At 48.0% G+C, this 17,122-nt stretch overlaps 1 protein-coding gene across 2 annotated transcripts in view; it reads left to right on the top strand.

The window, feature by feature from the left end:
- Nucleotides 1-1,903: 1,903 nt before the first annotated feature.
- Nucleotides 1,904-17,122, top strand: part of NEDD4L (NEDD4 like E3 ubiquitin protein ligase) — a 338,296-nt gene continuing 323,077 nt past the window's right edge. For both annotated transcript variants that reach the window (XM_079943343.1, XM_079943342.1), the window contains exon 1: nt 1,904-2,279. In XM_079943343.1, coding sequence (XP_079799469.1) covers nt 2,232-2,279 — 48 coding nt within the window. In that variant the 5' untranslated portion in view covers nt 1,904-2,231. The remainder of the gene's footprint in view (nt 2,280-17,122) is intronic.

Below are 17,122 nucleotides of genomic sequence, written 5' to 3'. Positions count from 1 at the left end.
GTCACAAACCACCTAGCTGAAAGATCATGTTTATAAACACCTCTACAATACATGACATAAGGCAAGTTTCATATTGTAGTTTCTCATAATCATCCCTTAGGGAAAGCCAAGGGCATGACCCCAGAGTGCAGGCAGGTGTAGACTGCCCTGGTGGGGTTGTCGGAGCAGAATCATGGCAACAGGACAGGGAGAGGAAGGAGGACAGCTCCTACAGCTCCCAGATGATACAGCCTCACCCAAAGATAAAGTCTAGAACTGTGCTCCTCTAGGGCTGTAGGAAGGGTGTCCTGTGTAATTAGAAATTATAATTTTCTATTAGAAAAATTTTAAAAAGATTACCCTCCCTCCCATAATGTAAACTGTACAGAACTTAACAAAGACCTGGCTAGCGAGGATAAAGACGCAAGGACTCCTATACTATATAAGTCACAGGCACGGTGAAGAGCATATTAGAATAGGGGTGTGTGCCTGTGTGTGTGTGTGTTTGTAAATCTTCATGAAAAGAAAAATATTCTAGGTCTGAAAAGGTTGAAAAACTTTGGTCTGGACAGAATGTACAGAGAACTGTCTTTTGAACTGTGCCTCCCTAAAGATGATTTTTTTCTCAGTTGGGCTTTTGTGGCATCTAAGTACTGTGGACTTAATGGCTCAAGATAGGTGGGGAAGGCTTCTGAGTACGGGGTTGACTCCAAGAGGCTTTGTCTTGAAAGAAAATCCTGAGTATGGCACGCATTTAAGCCACAGTAATGTCGTAGGAGGCAAAGGAGAGCTTAGGTTAGAGGATGAGCGTTTCCCTTCTTTCGAAAACGATCTACATGGGCACAAACTGATACTTAGCAAAGTAGCTGCGGTTTGGATCACGTGAGTTCTGCTTTCTGAAACAACTAACTTGAATGAAAATCCTAAAGGCACCCTGCGAATACCAAAGAGGGCACTTTGATGTTTTTTCAGAGGCAAATGCATGTTGTTTCTGTTTTCTTTTTGAACCCACAACTGTACTTAACATCTAAATTTAAGGAAAGGCTTCCTGAAAAAGTCGAGTGACGAATTTCTCTCTTATTTAAACTAGTCTCTGGCGTTCCTATAAATCTGATGGATTAAATGAACTGCTTGCTAGAGAAACAGTAGCTGGGATGTGGGAAGAATTCCTACCGTGGCTAATAGGACGTCTTAATGGTTTGCATATGCAGAGGATTACCTTAAACTTGAGTCTGAGATTTCACGTTGCGGCTCACAAAAGAGCTGCCTTTTATTCAAAGAATCACGCTGTTTTCGAGTGGGTGGGTGTGTACTCAGAGCGGGCGCTGTGTTGGTTTTGTTCCGTGTAAGGTTGACAAGGCAGTAGCGACTTGCGGCCACACCGGGGCAGCCTCTTCCCGGCTGGCGGCCGGGCCGGGCGGATCGGCGCCGGGGCGCCGACAAAGCACCGAAGTTGAGCTTGCCAACAATTTAAAGGGGTCCAGAAACATCCATCTTCCCCCCTTTAACAATTACGGCGAGCTCAGGGGTCTTGGTGAAAAGACCTCGGGGAAGAGAAATGGACTTTCTTGTGGAAAATGCCTTCAGCGGCCCCAAATGCCCAACCCGCCCGCTCCCCAAAGAGGAGGGAAAGCGGGAGCGGGAGGGGAGGGTGGGTCAGCTCCGAGGGGACCCGCTTCACGGCTGGGGAGTCCGCGGGGAACCGCAGGGGAGCGAGGGGGTGGGGTGGGCACTGGGGCCGAACTCCACCACCCCCGCGCCCGCGGCCCGCCCCCCAGCCCGGCCTGTGATTGGCTTGGGGGGCGCGTGTGCCCGCCCCGGCGAGGCGGGGAGGATCCCCTCTGAGCGCGGGGCGGGAGGAGGCGGAGGAGGGGGCGGGGAGAGCGGGGGCCGAGAGGGAGCGAGCGTGGGGGCGGACGAGCCGGGTTCCAGAGATCAGAGAGCAGGCTCGGAGAGGGGCGGAGAGCGGCGGGCGAGCTGGGAGGGAGGGAAAGCCCGGCGGGCGCTGCGCCGCCGCCGCCCGCTGCACGCCGCGCTCTCGGGACCGCCGGCCCGCAAGGCCCCGCAGCCTTCCGGGAGGAAGCGGCGCAGGCAGCGGCCGGGGCGCGCGCGCTCGGGCTCCCTCACCTGCCGGCGCCCGGCGGGACGCGCGCAGGGCCGGACGGCCCCGGAGGAGGAGGGAAGACCTGGCCGACCGCGCCGCAGCCCAGCAGCCCGGGAGCACGTCTGATCCCGCGCGGGGGGCCGGCTCCATGGCGACCGGGCTTGGGGAGGCGGTCTACGGACTTTCGGAAGACGAGGTGAGCTGCGCCCCCTTCCCGACGGGACTCCCCGGGAGGTTCCTGTCCGGCGGCGGCAGGGAGTGGGGAGTGGGACGACCCCTTGGGTGCGCGTCCCCCGCGCCTGCAGGGGGACCCCAAAGGCGGGAGCGTCCGGGAGCGGGGTCCCGGTGGGGTGCTCGCTTCTTCCGCCCCGAGCCTGCCGCCCCTCCCCCCCCGGCCCTGCGCATTGTTTGTAAATAAAGCGGCGCGACGCCCAGCGAGCCTGGGGTTCACTCGCCGCTCCCCGCCTTTGGGTGGAAGGAGGGCGCGTGCGCTTCTCAGCCCGCGTGTTCCTTTCCTCCAAGCCGCGTCTCTTGGGGCTGTGGGGCAACTTTCCGCCTTTCGCCCCTGCAGCCCGGGAGTCCATGACGTGTGTCACGTCTGGGTCGCGGGCTGGAGACCCGCGCCGCGCGGGGGAGCCCGGGGCCGCGGCAAAACCTGGATTGTCTCCCCCTGGAACTTTCTAATGATGGTGTCAGCAAGTGTTCTGATGCGTGTGTGCTTGTTACGGTGGGAGAGAGTGAAACGTTCTGAGCTGTGCGTGTCCGACCCTCTGTCTTGCAGAGTCTAAAGCCAGGAGTGTGGATTTCGGGGTCTTTTTGGTGGGGGGAGGAGATCTAGGATGGGGGCAGGTGCTGCTGGAAACTTGGGGGAAGCTTGCAGCCCTGCCATTTTTTTTTCCCTCTCTGGGATCCAGCACCTCCGGGGTGGGTGGAGAGAGGAAAGCTCAATTGATCCTTTTTATTGATGAAGCGAATTAAGTAAGCCACGCCCCCGAGGCTGTCGTTTCGCCTGGAAAGGGCTTTGTTTTTACCCTCACTCTCTCCTCGCCGGTTCCCACTCCCCCTTTTTGAGAAGATCCTGCTACATCACTGCTTAGACCTCTCCCGACCAGCCACGCTCGGGTCTTATTAGTGTGTTGCTCTGCCAAAAGTGGGGTGGGCGGCTGTCGCTGGCGCGGCGTGACGGGCAAGCTGGATGGAGCAGGTAGGAGGGGTTTGCCATCTGGCGGGGCGCGCGTTTAGGTCTGGCTCCCCTTTCGAGAGGTGAATTTACAACCCAAGAGGCATTACTCAGCGGGGAGGTATTTCCTATCCTGGTTGTGCATTTCATGATAAGTTAATGTCTGGAAATTCAAGGATTTCTGGGTTTCTCTTTCTTCCTCTCCTTTCTTTTCTGAGATCCCCTCTTTCTCTGGCGATAGGGGTGGGGTTAATAGACACGACCACGTTATGGCTTCTCTCCCACCCTGGTAGTGTGTGTGTGTGTGTGTGCGCGCGCGCGCGCGCTCCGTAAGTGTGTAATGGAATAGGTGTTTTAGGGTGGAGAAGGTGTTGTGGGTATGTTCCCCCCCTTAATGTTGCTAGGTAAAGCTTGCTGTGGTATTTATTTTATCAAAGAATGATCGCAATGCAAATAATGTGATTGGCGTTTCCGATCATTTTGCCATGCTGGGCTCTTGTAAAATATTTCCCACCCTTTTGTGCACTTACCTGAGGATGGGTGAAAAGTAACAGTGTTTCACTTACCCAGGGGGATCTCCTCTCCCTGTTTTCTCTTTGAGGAGCTTACTCTTTCATTCTCTACTTCTCCATTTAATTAGTAGCGGTAGAGGGCAGGCAGTGAGCTTTTAGAAAGGTGGTGAGATACACATTCCCAAACAAAGGGGCATGAAGACAGCTGCCTTTCATCTTAGGTCTTTTTAAAAAAATGACTTATTATGATTATTATTAAAAATCCCTGGAAAAGAGAATTCTTAAAGAGCGTTTTGGGAAAAGCAGCTGGATAAATGAATCACATGCATGTCAGTGTAGTTTCTGCTTTGTCTGCATTTACAGTTAGTGTCAGAATCGACCCAGAGCACATCTTACCACTTTTGTCTAGGTGAGTTAATACTGATGATCTTAATTGGTGTCTGGGGCAAAAGTGAAGGATGGAATGTAAACAGAATCAGGGTGTGTGAGTGTGTGTGTTTGTGTATGACTGGGTTCACTCCTGTATGTTGCTGGAGGGGAATTTAGGGCTGTATAGGGAATAGCAAGAGGTGATGAGGACATTATATTGATTGATTGAGTGGTGGCCATGTTGGTGATACTATTTAGTTCCACACACTATTCCAAAAGACAGGTCACATCTGTCTTCCCTTTTCAGCTTGCCTTACCAGTGGTGAGGAAAAAAAAAAAAGGCAGGGCTGTTTTGATGACTTCACATTTTTATGGTATTTGCTTTTTATGGGAGGTTTCATGCTGTGAGGTTGCCCTTCGGAAGATCAGGGATTGCCTTCGTGGAATATTAACAAGAAATTGTTGAATTTGAACAGCTTGTTTCGTCTTCCTGAGTTAGCCTGTGTAAGAAAACAAATGGAAGATTTTAACAGGCTCTTAAAGTAGATGCCTGATGAAGCAAACAGCAGGGTTGTTTTCCCAAGGCGTTCGCTTCAGCTCATACAGTTGGTGTGCTGTAGATCATCACAAACAAAGATATTTTGATTGCTGTGTGGAAGAGTCACCTTATAAACCTCTTGGCTAAATAGGCATTCGTACCTAGCAAATTTCATAAAAGTTTGTATTTTCATTGAAGGTTGGTGAAAAGCATTATCGTGTGTTTGGCATGCACTTAGTTGTAGCCCGTCACAGAAAGACGCTTTAGCTCTAAGCGCTGCTGGTGATGAAGCATTGCATTAACCCAGAAAATCGCGGGATGCCAAGACAGAGGGCATTGTTCCTAGGTCTGTCCAGCTTGTCAAATGAAAGGGATTAAATGTGGGCTTTGCTTGTGTGAGTGCATGTGCTGTTTATTTTTTATTGTGCCTTTCTGGCTGGGGTTCCTCTGGTGAATTATAGTTCATATTCACCCGGATTCAAATTAAGTCCATTTAGGTAATCAAATTGGAAATTGCTATCAGACGAAGGGCTTTTGGTATTGGAGGGATTAGCAGATTAAGCAAATTTCTGATTCAGGGCCCAGGATCAGATTTGATTTGGAATCAGAACAGTTTGGACTAGTTTCTGCATTTGGCTTAGTTCCTTGGTGGTTTTTTGTTTTTGTTTATTTTTTGGCAAGCTGCAGCCCATTTTGGCATAGTTTACTCGTGAATGTTGCTGTTAACCTTCTGAAATCTTTTATTACAGCATCTCAGAAAGGTATCCTTTATTTACAAGATTTTCTGGTGAGTGAAAGTTTGATAACTTTTTCCTTAGATATGGCATTTACATTTTTGGCGGTTAGAATGAAACAAATGGCATAGAGACGAAGGCCAGGCTGACGTGGGATGATACTTTGACACCCTCCCTCTTTATTTTATGCAAATAAGGATAGTTGGCTAACGTTTCATATGTTTTCTCTACACCTGGCACTGTGTTAAGCCTTTATGCACTTACCGTCTCATTTAATTGTTGTAAGAACCCAGTGAGGTGTGCTATGATTTACAGATGAATGGAGGCTCAGAGAGGTTAAGTGACCTGCATAAGGACCCAGAGCGAGTTAAGTTGTAGAGCCAGGATTTGAACCCAGTTCTGTTGATTCCACAACCCTAGTTTTTAACATGCTCCCTCTCTTCCAAGTACTTGAAAAGTCTTCATAACTAAGTTATTCAGGATAATGTAGGAGATAAATGTCAGGGGTGGTAAACTGATGGCTTCTGGCCACAGATGACCAGGGACCCTGCTTAGTATTATCTCCATAGTGTTCTAAATCTTGGGAATTTTCATGGAAAATGGTAAAAATCTGATTTCATTGGGGCTACATTCTCACCTGGCAAGTTAATGGGTCTGAGTTGTGGCCCTTGAGATGTGGCAGCTGTGCTGCAGTTGCCACGGTCTCTTCTTCTCCTGTAGTCTTAGGAGTCTTCTTGCTCATTTGCATATAATTACCCGCTTCATAACAAACATTTAAGGTTAACCTTTGGCATAGATATAGTATTTTCTTTACTCCAAGATGCTGTCAATTTTAAGATGCACCACTGTTTTGTCGACCACTAAGAAAAGAAAAGCTATCAAGCTGTGATAATACTGTTGATTTCATGAAGCATCATTATTTCAGAGATGTTAAAATATGAAAACAAGGATGTGTTAGAATTTATTACTTACTCTAACCGGAAGCCTGGGATAACCCTGGGTCATCAGTTTCAAACACCACGCCCCATCAGTCAGTAATTTTTTTTTGTGACTGTGTTGTGTCTTCGTTGCTGTCTGTGGGCTTTCTCTAGTTGTGGTGAGCAGGGGCTACTCTTCTTCGCGCTGCGCGGGCTTCTCATTTCGGTGGCTTCTCTTGTTGCGGAGCACGGACTCCAGGCGTGTGGGCTTCAGGAGTTGTGGCACATGGGCTCAGTAGTTGTGGCTCACAGGCTCTAGAATTCAGGCTCAGTAGTTGTGGCGCACGGGCTTAGTTGCTCTGAGGCATATTCCCAAACCAGGGATCGAACCCCATCTGCGGGTTCTTAACAACTGCGCTACCGGGAACGTCCAGTCAATAATTTAAAGTCAGCTCCACTCAGATTCCTGCTCTTCTGTCTCAGAGAAAAGGGCTAGCATAAGGGAAATGCTCTTAAGTGGACATCAGCAGAGAAGAAACAGGGAACCTAGCTGCTGGGCCACCTGATTAGCCACATGTGAGTAATTGAGAATAGTCGTTAATGTATAGAATGTGGTCCATGTGTGTTTTCTAGAGATTACTTGAGAAACCCTGCAGGCCATCTTTGCAGCTGTGCAAAAAATGGTCACAAGATTGCTTTCAGAAATTACAGTTTGGGTATTGTTTGGATCTGAAGGACGATGCTGAGAGGCCGCTTCTCAGAGGAACATAAGCCTTGTCCCTTCATTCCAGCTCCAAGTGCCTGCCGGAGTCAGGCCTATCCCTGCTGGTCGGGGAGCTCTCTACCCAGGACATGGGCTACCCCAGTTACATGTGTCATTACTGCTAACATTTGAGAAACAGATCCTAAAAGGGCCTAGGTTTTATGGTGACATTTGAAAGCAGTTTTTAAAATCGGCCAATATAATGTACTGGTTTTGTTTTGCTTTGTTTTGCGGTACGCGCGCCTCTCACTGCTGTGGCCTCTCCCGTTGCGGAGCGCAGGCTCTGGACGCGCAGGCTCAGCGGCCATGGCTCACGGGCCCAGCCGCTCCGCGGCATGTGGGATCTTCCCGGACCGGGGCACGAACCCGCGTTCCCTGCATCGGCAGACGGACTCTCAACCACTGCGCCACCAGGGAAGCCCTAACGTATTGTTTTAAATTCTCCTCTCTGTTGGTTTTTCTTTGCTTCAAGGAGTCTATGGAATTTGCAAGAAATTGACATTCTAATGTATAGTCTGCTGAATTTTATAGTCAGAATGTTTATTTGAATTATGTCCTCACTGAAAAGTAGTTTCCTTAAGGAATACAATTTTTTGGTCAAAGGCATGAGGAGAGTGGCAAATGGGAATCCTCAGATGACTGCAAGTTCTTTTCCATGTGGAATGCAATTTAATTTAAATTTTAAATTTTATTATATTTCATTTTTTTGGCCTCGCCATGAGGCTTGCGGGATCTTAGTTTCCCAACCAGGGATTGAACCCTTGCCCCCTTCAGTGGAAGTGCAGAGTCCTAACCACTGGACCACCAGGGAAGTCCCCAGAATGCAATTTAAAGGGAAGTGATTGAATGGGGCCTGGGCACCTGTCTCTTCAATGCAGCGAGTGCCCACATCACCAAGGAAACTTCCTTGGAAAGTTGTTTGGGAATTGTGGGAGCATCCGTATGCTTGGTATACATTCAGGAGAAATATGAATAATCTCAAGAAAGAAACCCCTGACGTTAAGAATGGTTTTGGAATGTGACATCATCACAGCAGTACTTTAGAATTCCTGCTACATTGCTTCTACACGCACCCCAAAGGGAAGAAACTGTATGTTCATTGATAATTCATAACCTTTCTGTATTGTGCAGTTATTTATATAATACCATAAAAACATGGTAGTATGTGACTGGTGGAAGAAACAAATTAATTTCTCTGTGATAGATTGAGATCATATTAAATTTTTAATTTTGAGTTAAGAAGACGTTTAAACAAGTTTTATTGCTGCTTTTGAATTTTGGGTCCTAGACAAGTAACAGCAGTCAAAAGAGACCCTAACTGGAGTTTTTAAGCATTTTGATGTGGTAGGTCTTTGAGTAAGTGTTTCTGTCCTACTGATAGATTTGGGAATTGGTAATAAACCTGACTACATAGTGATCTTTTGACAATCCATGTAAAAGAGGATTAAAATAATAAACGAGTCATATGATGATGATAAGTATTAAGGTCGTAGGATTAAGGAAGAGCATGAGAAGTGTGACAGTGTTACTTTCTGTTTTTATATTGTTTCTCTTCCAGGTCACAGTATAAACAAATATATTTCATTTTCCGACTATAGGTGGCAACGTTTGTACTGTTTCTGTTTAATGATGTTACTGTTGGCGTTGCTTGTTGGTGGAATATAGAAATGGGAGGATACTTTAGAGATGAGGATAAAGAAACTAGATTTAGAAAACAATATTCTCCTATTAACTAAAAAGTCAGTTCTTTACTAAAAACACTTAAAGTGATATTTCTCATTGTGGGCAGTATCAGGAATCATCTGTTTTCCAAGTTTTTCAGGGTTCCTCTTATCCGGAACATATTAAAATTTGGGGGAGGGACAGGCATTTGGATTTGGGGGAAAAAGCCCCCATAACATACAAACACACAGGAAAGGTCCTTTGAGAACCACTGTCACATCCTTTCTTCTTGGGTGCATAAGGACTTCTGAATAATTCTCCTTGCATTGTACAGACCGTTTCATGATTGCTGTCATTGACTTTGAGAGAAACTAACAATCTTCACTACTCCCGGGTATTGAATTGCTGGAGATATTCTTGGTTCCTGAGGCAAGACCGTGGCTCAGGTTCCGGCAGAGAGAAAAGCAGTGCTTAGAGATCTGGGACACTTATTTCATGGAAATATAAGATCTCCTATAGGCATAATGTTTTATTCTGAACCCGTGTGGCCTGAATTAGGCTTTAGGTGAGAAGAGCTGTGTTACATAAGCACGTCCCAGGTAATGAGCTTGAATTTGACGCTTTGGTCGACTTTTTTTCCCTGAGTTCAGAGTCCCGTATTGATTCAAAACTGGCCAAGTTTAATGGTGAGGCTATCAGATTCCCTTGCTGTCATCAAATTCACTGTTTGGTAACTTCTTGGCAGGCAGGCGTCCACTGAGAGACTTCGTATTCTTTTTATGCTTCCTATTCACCAGGAAAAAAGGGCCATTCAAAAATGACTTTTCTTTTAGTGTAAAATGCTGCGACGTGAAACCCATCCTGTGAAGATGCCCCCTGGCGGGGTTTGTAGGGATGGTGGCCCCATGCAGGGGATGAACACACCCAGGGAATAGTCCCATTGCTGGTTAGGGTGGTGGCCCATCACCCGGGACTTGTCAGGGCTTCCCAGATAATGCTGAAGTGAATTTTTTTTTTTTTGCGGTACGCGGGCCTCTCACTGTTGTGGCCTCTCCCGTCGCGGAGCACAGGCTCCGGACGCACAGGCTCAGCGGCCATGGCTCACGGGCCCAGCCGCTCCGCGGCATGTAGGATCCTCCCGGACCGGGGCACGAACCCGTGTCCCCCGCATCGGCAGGCGGACTCTCAACCACTGCGCCACTTGAGTGGCTTAGGTCACCTCTGTGGTCACCTCTGTCTTCCAGATGGAGACAATGTGTTCCATCTGTGTGACTAGGTCCCTCCGGACTGAGGGAGCAGACCCGGGTGGGGACCCTGTGGAACAGCGACAAGGGCCTGAGCTGTGCCTCTTGTGATTCTTTTTTTTTTTTTTTTTTTGTGCCTCTGATTCTTGCCTTTGTTAATACAGTTTTCATATTTTAATTATATTTCCCATTTTCAGCCTTGTTCAAGGCCCGGCTCTTCCTGGTCTCCTCAGGCGCAGTTCTGGATCACACTTCGTGTCTTTTAGAGCACTTTGTAAAGCTGGACTTGCCCTTGTGGGTTGTCATAGTAGTGAGGCAGCTGCAGCAAGAAAGATGGACAATTCACGCCCACCTGGCTGGAGGTCACGTGGAGCAGCCCCAGTTGAGCATCTGTTTTAATGTTTAAAACTTCAAAGTTAAACAGGTTTTTGGCGATCTGTGTGACTTAAAGTTTTGAATGTACATATTGGCCACCGTGTTAGGTGTCACCAATGCGGGGACTCCAGGGAAGACAGGCTTGGGGCCCAGGTAATGGAGCAGACGACGAAGATCCTCTCTACTGACTTTTCCTGTTGTTTAACTGAAGATGTTTGTATCGAAAGGGTTAGTTTTTATTTACATGTATTAAGTTTTGCTTTTTAGTGCTGGAAGTCACCTTGGTCTGGTTTTCCCAGAAAATGAAAGCAAGCCGATGGTACTTAGAGACTTATTTTGCTTCGTAAGCACTCAGTATTAACTATTCATGAGAAAAAGTGGGTGGATGTGTATCCCGCTCAATTAGAAGCTCTGCATACTTCCGACTCTCCCAGCTACTATCAGCACTCGAAGAATGGGAATCCGTTAAATATCCGGTGCTTCTTTTCTAAGTTTCCATTTTTTTCCTCTCTCAGTTAATCAGTGGTTTATCTTCGGGTGTCACCCGAGTGCTAACTTCATCTTCATTGGCAATTTGGTAAGGAAAGGGGAAGGAGTGTGGGGTTTAAAAAAAAAAGCAAAACCGAGCATCAGTTTGCTTCCTTCTATCCTTTCTTCTCATTCCTTTTGTGTTTTGTATACTGTGTGTGATGATTAGGAAGCAGCTGTAATTAACAGTAAGTTGGTTTTTAAACTTGGAACTGGCTGTATTTCCTTCTCGCCTGTTAACTCCTGAGGATAAATGAACGTGGTTCTTGAATTAAGCTGTAACTAGAGTGAGCTGAACTCTGTTGATTTTGAGTTCCAGAGTATGTTTTTGCGGATAACTGAGAAGTTGATATGGGCTGCGCTGCCTGCCTTTGGAATAGAGGTCTTAATTGTCAGTGCGTGTTATTAGTGAAAGAGAACATTTTTTTTTAAATGGAATTTCTTCAGGTTTATTGAGATATACTTGACATATAACATTGTATAAGCTTAAGGTCTACAACATGATGATTTTTTTAAATATATTTTTTAACATCTTTATTGGAGTATAATTGCTTTACAATGGTGTGTTAGTTTTTGCTGTATCACAAAGTGAATCAGCTATACGTGTACATATATCCCCATATCCCCTCCCTCTTGCATCTCCCTCCACCCTCCCTATCCCACCCCTCTAGGTGGTCACAAAGCACCGAGCTGATCTCCCTGTGCTATGCGGCTGCTTCCCACTAGCTAGCTATTTTTACATTTGGTAGTGTATATATGTCCATGCCACTCTCAGTGAAAGAGAACATTTAAGCTGGAACTAAGAGCTTTTCCTCCTTTGCTGGGAGAAGTGAGATGGAGAAGGGTATTTATTGTGCAGCCACAAGGATGGGAGAGGGGGTGGGGAGATATTGAAGAATATTTAATAACATGGAGATGACAGTAATATAATAGTACGTGGGAAAAGTAGGTTACAAAACACTGGGTGTGCTGTTTCTCCAAAACAGTAGAATCCTATTGTGGTTAAAAGTGTTTATGCATAGGGCTTCCCTGGTGGCGCAGTGGTTGAGAGTCCGCCTGCCGATGCAGGGGACACGGGTTCGTGCCCCGGTCCGGGAGGATCCCACGTGCCGCGGAGCGGCTGGGCCCGTGAGCCATGGCCGCTGAGCCTGCGCGTCCGGAGACTGTGCTCTGCAACGGGAGAGGCCACAACAGTGAGAGGCCCGCGTACCGCAAAAAAAAAAAAAAAAAAAGGTGTTTATGCATAGGAAAAATGACCAGGAATATAACCCATGATGTTAATGGCAGTTATCTTTAAGAAAAGGAATTACAGGTACTTTTTCTTGTCTTTTTTGCTTGCTTAATGTTTTCTATATTTCTACAACAAACTTTTTTTTTTTTCTTAACATAAGAATAAGTCTGAAAATGAGGTAGAAAGAAACCTCCCAAATGCATGTGCTTCAGGCTTTGGGTAAAATTAGAGCACTTGTTCCATCCAGATATTATAGTGTTTGCTCAGTTGGGCACATTTTATCAACGCCCTGCTTTGTGCTTTGTATCTGAGGACATCAAGGTCGTTGCGTTGCCACTTGTGCCTTTCAGTAGCCTCCCAAGGTGGGAAGTGGAGGGGAGAGGTAAAAGGTTGGTTATTTTCTCAGAAAAAGTGGCTGGTAAATCCAATCTTCTTTTCACCAGCAGCTTGCAAACTAGATGTTTCATTTTCTCCACTGTAGACACGTATGATTTTTCATCCTTCAGGGCACTACAGTTGCATTAAAGTCATTTAAATCTTTAGTAGTGTTCTGACTTTTTCGTGTGTGTACTATGAAAATGGTGACCTGTGATCAAACTCAAATTTGTTTCTCTGTATTTTGTTTTCTTGGGTTTCGAGAGGTCTTGTCGTTACCTAATTGCAGCCTTGAGTAGCGTTTAGATATCAAGGTGACAACTGAATAGCTATAGTCATAGGGACACATAACAGAGTGGCTGGAAGCTCTTCTTTGTTTTGCCTTCAAGCTAAGTAACGTCCCTTGAGTAACGTCCCTCAAGTGTCATTGTTTCCCAGGGTATGTTTCATGGTCGTTCCTTCCTGAACGGAAGGACAGAGTTGGCAAATACTATGTTACATCTAACCTGGGACATCGCTCTATCCCCCTTCCATCAGCCTTTTAGTGTTGATAAGTGTGTTTAATATGGTGGTAGGTTCCTTGCACACTTATCTCCTCCGTATCCCCCATCCTCCCCAAAGTTACAGCTTACAGGTGATGGTATCTTAGAATTGTGGCACTTGAGTTGGCCAATCTCAACTTGTGTGTTATGGTAGCTCCTTGATAGTTGTTATGGCGACTCCAGCCTCATCTCTCTTGTTCAGTTATGATGTGTCTATTAAGAAGTACCCACCTGGACCGTAGGACAAGGGCCAGCTCAATGATATCATTGAGGAATCAAGTTTGTTTTTCATGACTCCGCTATCTACAGCCTGACCCTGTTCAGAGGCCTTATTGGTCTGAGGGTGGCTGCCAGTGGCACTTAGAGCTTTGTTCTCTTTTCCTCCTTGCAGAGGAAAGATAATCGCTTCCTGTGGCTTTCCGCTTAAGATAAATGAAATTTCATTCCCATAATCACCCAGGAAATCTCTCATTGTGTCTCGCTGGCCCACAGAAGCTTCGCTCTGCTCATCCCTCAACCAGCCAGTGGGAAAGAGGGGGTGGAATTACCTTTATTGCCTTACTGTTTCAGCCCATAGTGCACCTGTTGGATAATTCACCCACCTTCAGAAATGTCCATGACTTCATGAAATCACATGCTCCCTTTCCCCAGGGAGGCAACCCAGATATTCATTTAAGTATTGCAGGGATCTCTGGGTGATACACTGTCGCTTCTCTTCCACCTGCAAGAAGGTTTTTTTTTTTGGTCTAGTGACTATGGCTTAATTGGTTATGTTCCCCCCCAACCATCCAGCCTCCAGTGGTCAAGAAGGAACAGGTTATTACAATAAACCTCCCGTTTGGAGAGGGAGAAAATAGGGAAGCTCAGGGTGGATGGTTGCTGGCGGAACAGGAGTAATGAGTTGTTGCCTTGGTCAGCCAGTCCGGCAGCTTCCGGCTCTGCTGCGTTGTGTCCAGTGTGAGGATCCTCCTTGGTCCTTGTCTTCTACAGCCGTGCCTGGATGGATGGGAACTGGCAGAGCGCCTCCTCTTGGGTCCTGCTTGGTGTGAGTTTGGAACTGCAGGGTGGTTTGTCTGGGAGTTGAGCAGCCATAGGCTGGCATCATCTGAGCTGAATACGTGGCAGTGTTGCTCCCATGAAAACTTAGGTTCCGGGTGTTTTTGCTTCCAGTCAATTCCATGGGCTGGTAGTGACAGCCAGTGATCTTATCTAGATGAAGTCGGTGCTTCTGGGAATTTCTGTGTCTTAGTGACAGGTCTCTATGCCCTACTCATCCCATTGTTTCTGCCTCAGGGTGATTCGAAAAATAGCCTCCGATGAAGAGGCACAAAGTTTGGGTCCAACAGACAACAGGGCACTTAAACTCACTCTCCCTTTGCTTTACCTGCTCAGAATGACCAACTTCTCCAGCCTGGTACTGTGGGACTCACAGGACCCTCCACCTACCCCACCCCGCTTCGGGCATTCCAATTTTATTTATAATGCTACTGTATCACAAAATCTGTGATAGTTAGGGCTCTTGATTGCAAGCAACAGCGACCAATTCTGATGAATTTGAGCAGAAAGGGATTTATTGAAGGCATTTTGCATAGCACAGAAGTACCTGGAAAGCTGGAAAGCCAAACCTGGGCAGTGGTCAGGGACGAAGGGAGGCTGGACACCCAGAATTGCAGCCAGAGAGCCTGCAGGAAGCATCTGACAAGGGCTCCAGGGCTCTTAGACGCTGAATGCCACCTCCGACAGTGTTCCCCACCCGTCTCTGGATGCCGTGTGGCAGGGCTCCACCTGCGGTAGCTGCATCAGCTCTCTCATTTCCTACTTGTGTTGCGGGTCCTCACAACCACTGTCAGTCTCCATGATTCAGCAGGACTCACAAGACCCAGAAATGGGTACACTGACAGTTACAGTTTATTACGTGAAAGGGTAACAAAGCAAAATCGGTAAAGCTGGATAAAGATGCCCGGAGTGACATCCGGAGGAAACCAGCCGGGAGCTTCCAAGAGGCCTCCTCCAGGGGTGTCACACAGGATGTGCTTAATTCCTCTATCAGCTACTGTGATCACATATAGGAAACGTTGTCTACCAGGGAATCTCATTAGAGACTCAGTGCCCAAGCTTTTTATTGGGGACTGATTGTGTAAGTGCCCTCTGCCTACCATGTACTAAAATTCCAGGCTCCCAGAAGGAAGGCAGGTGTTTGCACAGTCTGGGCACGCTGAGGCACACTTAGCATTTAGGGAACGTTTATATCAGTGGAGGGAAGCCAGCCAATCTTGCAAGTGGGCTTTCTAAGGATAGCAGCCTCAGGCCCGCTACACTGATTCTTTTCTGCCCACTGTCTCTTTGCGTCCCTAGTGGGAAAACTCAGGCAGGAGCCTCTGATTGGCTCACCACAACCATGGGCTTACATCCTTGCTGCTGGGGGAGGGGTGCGACGAGTCTGTTTCTTCCCCTTTTAAACTTTTGGTTTCTGTAGTGGGAGATGGACCCAGCCTCCCACCAGAACTCACGCTGTGGGAATCCCCAAACACAGGAAGTGGTGTCTGATGCTGGGAAGCGCAGCATCCCTCTTCCCAGAAGCAGATGCCTCTTAAGCATGAATCAGGCCCTTCGTGGTGAATGAAGGGTTGCATGAAGGGTTGCAGCAGTGAGGCTGGGTGGTGTGGACATTGGCCATCCCGGCATCAGGGAGAGGCTGTGACATGTTTTTGCAAATTTCACGTCCCTGAGGGGGGCAAAGTGCCCCCGCCGGGTGCCATGGGTGTGCACCTGCTCTTCAAGAACCTATAGTATACTATAACAGCAGTTCAGCTGAGAGCTGAATGAGGTGTTGACAGCTGCTTGAGGTTTGGGGACAGAATATTCCAGACAGTGGGGATAGCAAACACAGAGGCAACAAGCTTGAGGAACAGAGAGAGAATTAGCCTGGCTGGAGCATGGGGGGCGGGGGTCCTGGCAGGCAATGGTCGGGGGTGTGGACAGGGGACCGATCCAGAGGGCTGGGTTTTCTCAGCACAGTTGGGGAGCCATTGGAGGGTTTTAAGCAGAGGAGTAGCAGAATCTGATTTGTGGCTTGAAGCAGCTCTGGGGAGAAAGGACTGTTGGGGCAAGGACAAGAATGAAAGCAAGGAGACCAGTCCGGAAACTCCAGTACTGGTTGGTCGAGAGGTGGTGGTGGGCTGGGGTCCAGGGAAGGGCACAGCACAGTGTGGTGACGTGGATGGATTTGGCCTGTATTTGGAGGAATTGCCTGGCTCTTGATAGACGGATATGGAGTTACCACCCAGGATTATGGTGTGAGCAATTAGGTGGTCAGTTACCGAGAGGAAGATCTCGAGAGGAAGAAGATTAAGGGGAAATGGGGAAATCCAAAGGACTGTTTTGATTAGGTTAAGAGTAACATACCTACTCAGCCTCCAGATAATGCCAGCGTGCAGGTAGGTGTAAGCATCTGGAGCCCAGTGGAGCTATCGGGGCAGGGGTGGGACGTTGGGGTCCTCAGCATGTGGTTAGCTTGTGGGGCCTGGGAACTCGGAGAAATGAGGACTAGCGAGAGGAGAGCACAGGCCCTGGGTCTGTCAGCCTTTGGAGGTCTGGGCGAGGAGGCGTGGCCTCTAACCACGTGTGGCCTCGGGAAGGCTGCGGGGGTGGGGTGGGGGAGTGGGAGTGGTCAGCAGCATCCGGTGGCAGGAGGACAGTGAGTGTGTGCGGACGTGGCTAGGTGGATGCCCTGGTGATCAGGAGTGGGGGAAGGGATGCCCCAGGCAGGAGAGGAAGGAAATGTGGGCATGCAGAGGCAACTCTTCAAAGGAATTTTGCCGTGAACAGGAGTGAAGAGACGTGGCTGCAGCTAAGCAGGGGCCAGGGTCCTGGAGGATGTTTTCTTTTCTCCAGTTGGGAGATACCAGTGTGTGTGGTTGTGGCAGAGAGGGAGAAGGCGATGCAGAAAGTGGATCGGCTCGTGCAGTGAGGTTGGGCTGAAGGCCGAGGGGCCGGCTCTTAGGTGATCACAGCTGTAGAATTTCTGGGCCTACATTTGACATAATCTTGGTGTCGCCGTAAGTGATCC

This window comes from Stenella coeruleoalba, assembly GCF_951394435.1.
Source record: "Stenella coeruleoalba genome assembly, chromosome: 14".
Taxonomy (NCBI): domain Eukaryota; kingdom Metazoa; phylum Chordata; class Mammalia; order Artiodactyla; family Delphinidae; genus Stenella; species Stenella coeruleoalba.
Note: the sequence above shows the minus strand (reverse complement) of the source record. Positions and strands in the feature narration are given on the sequence as shown.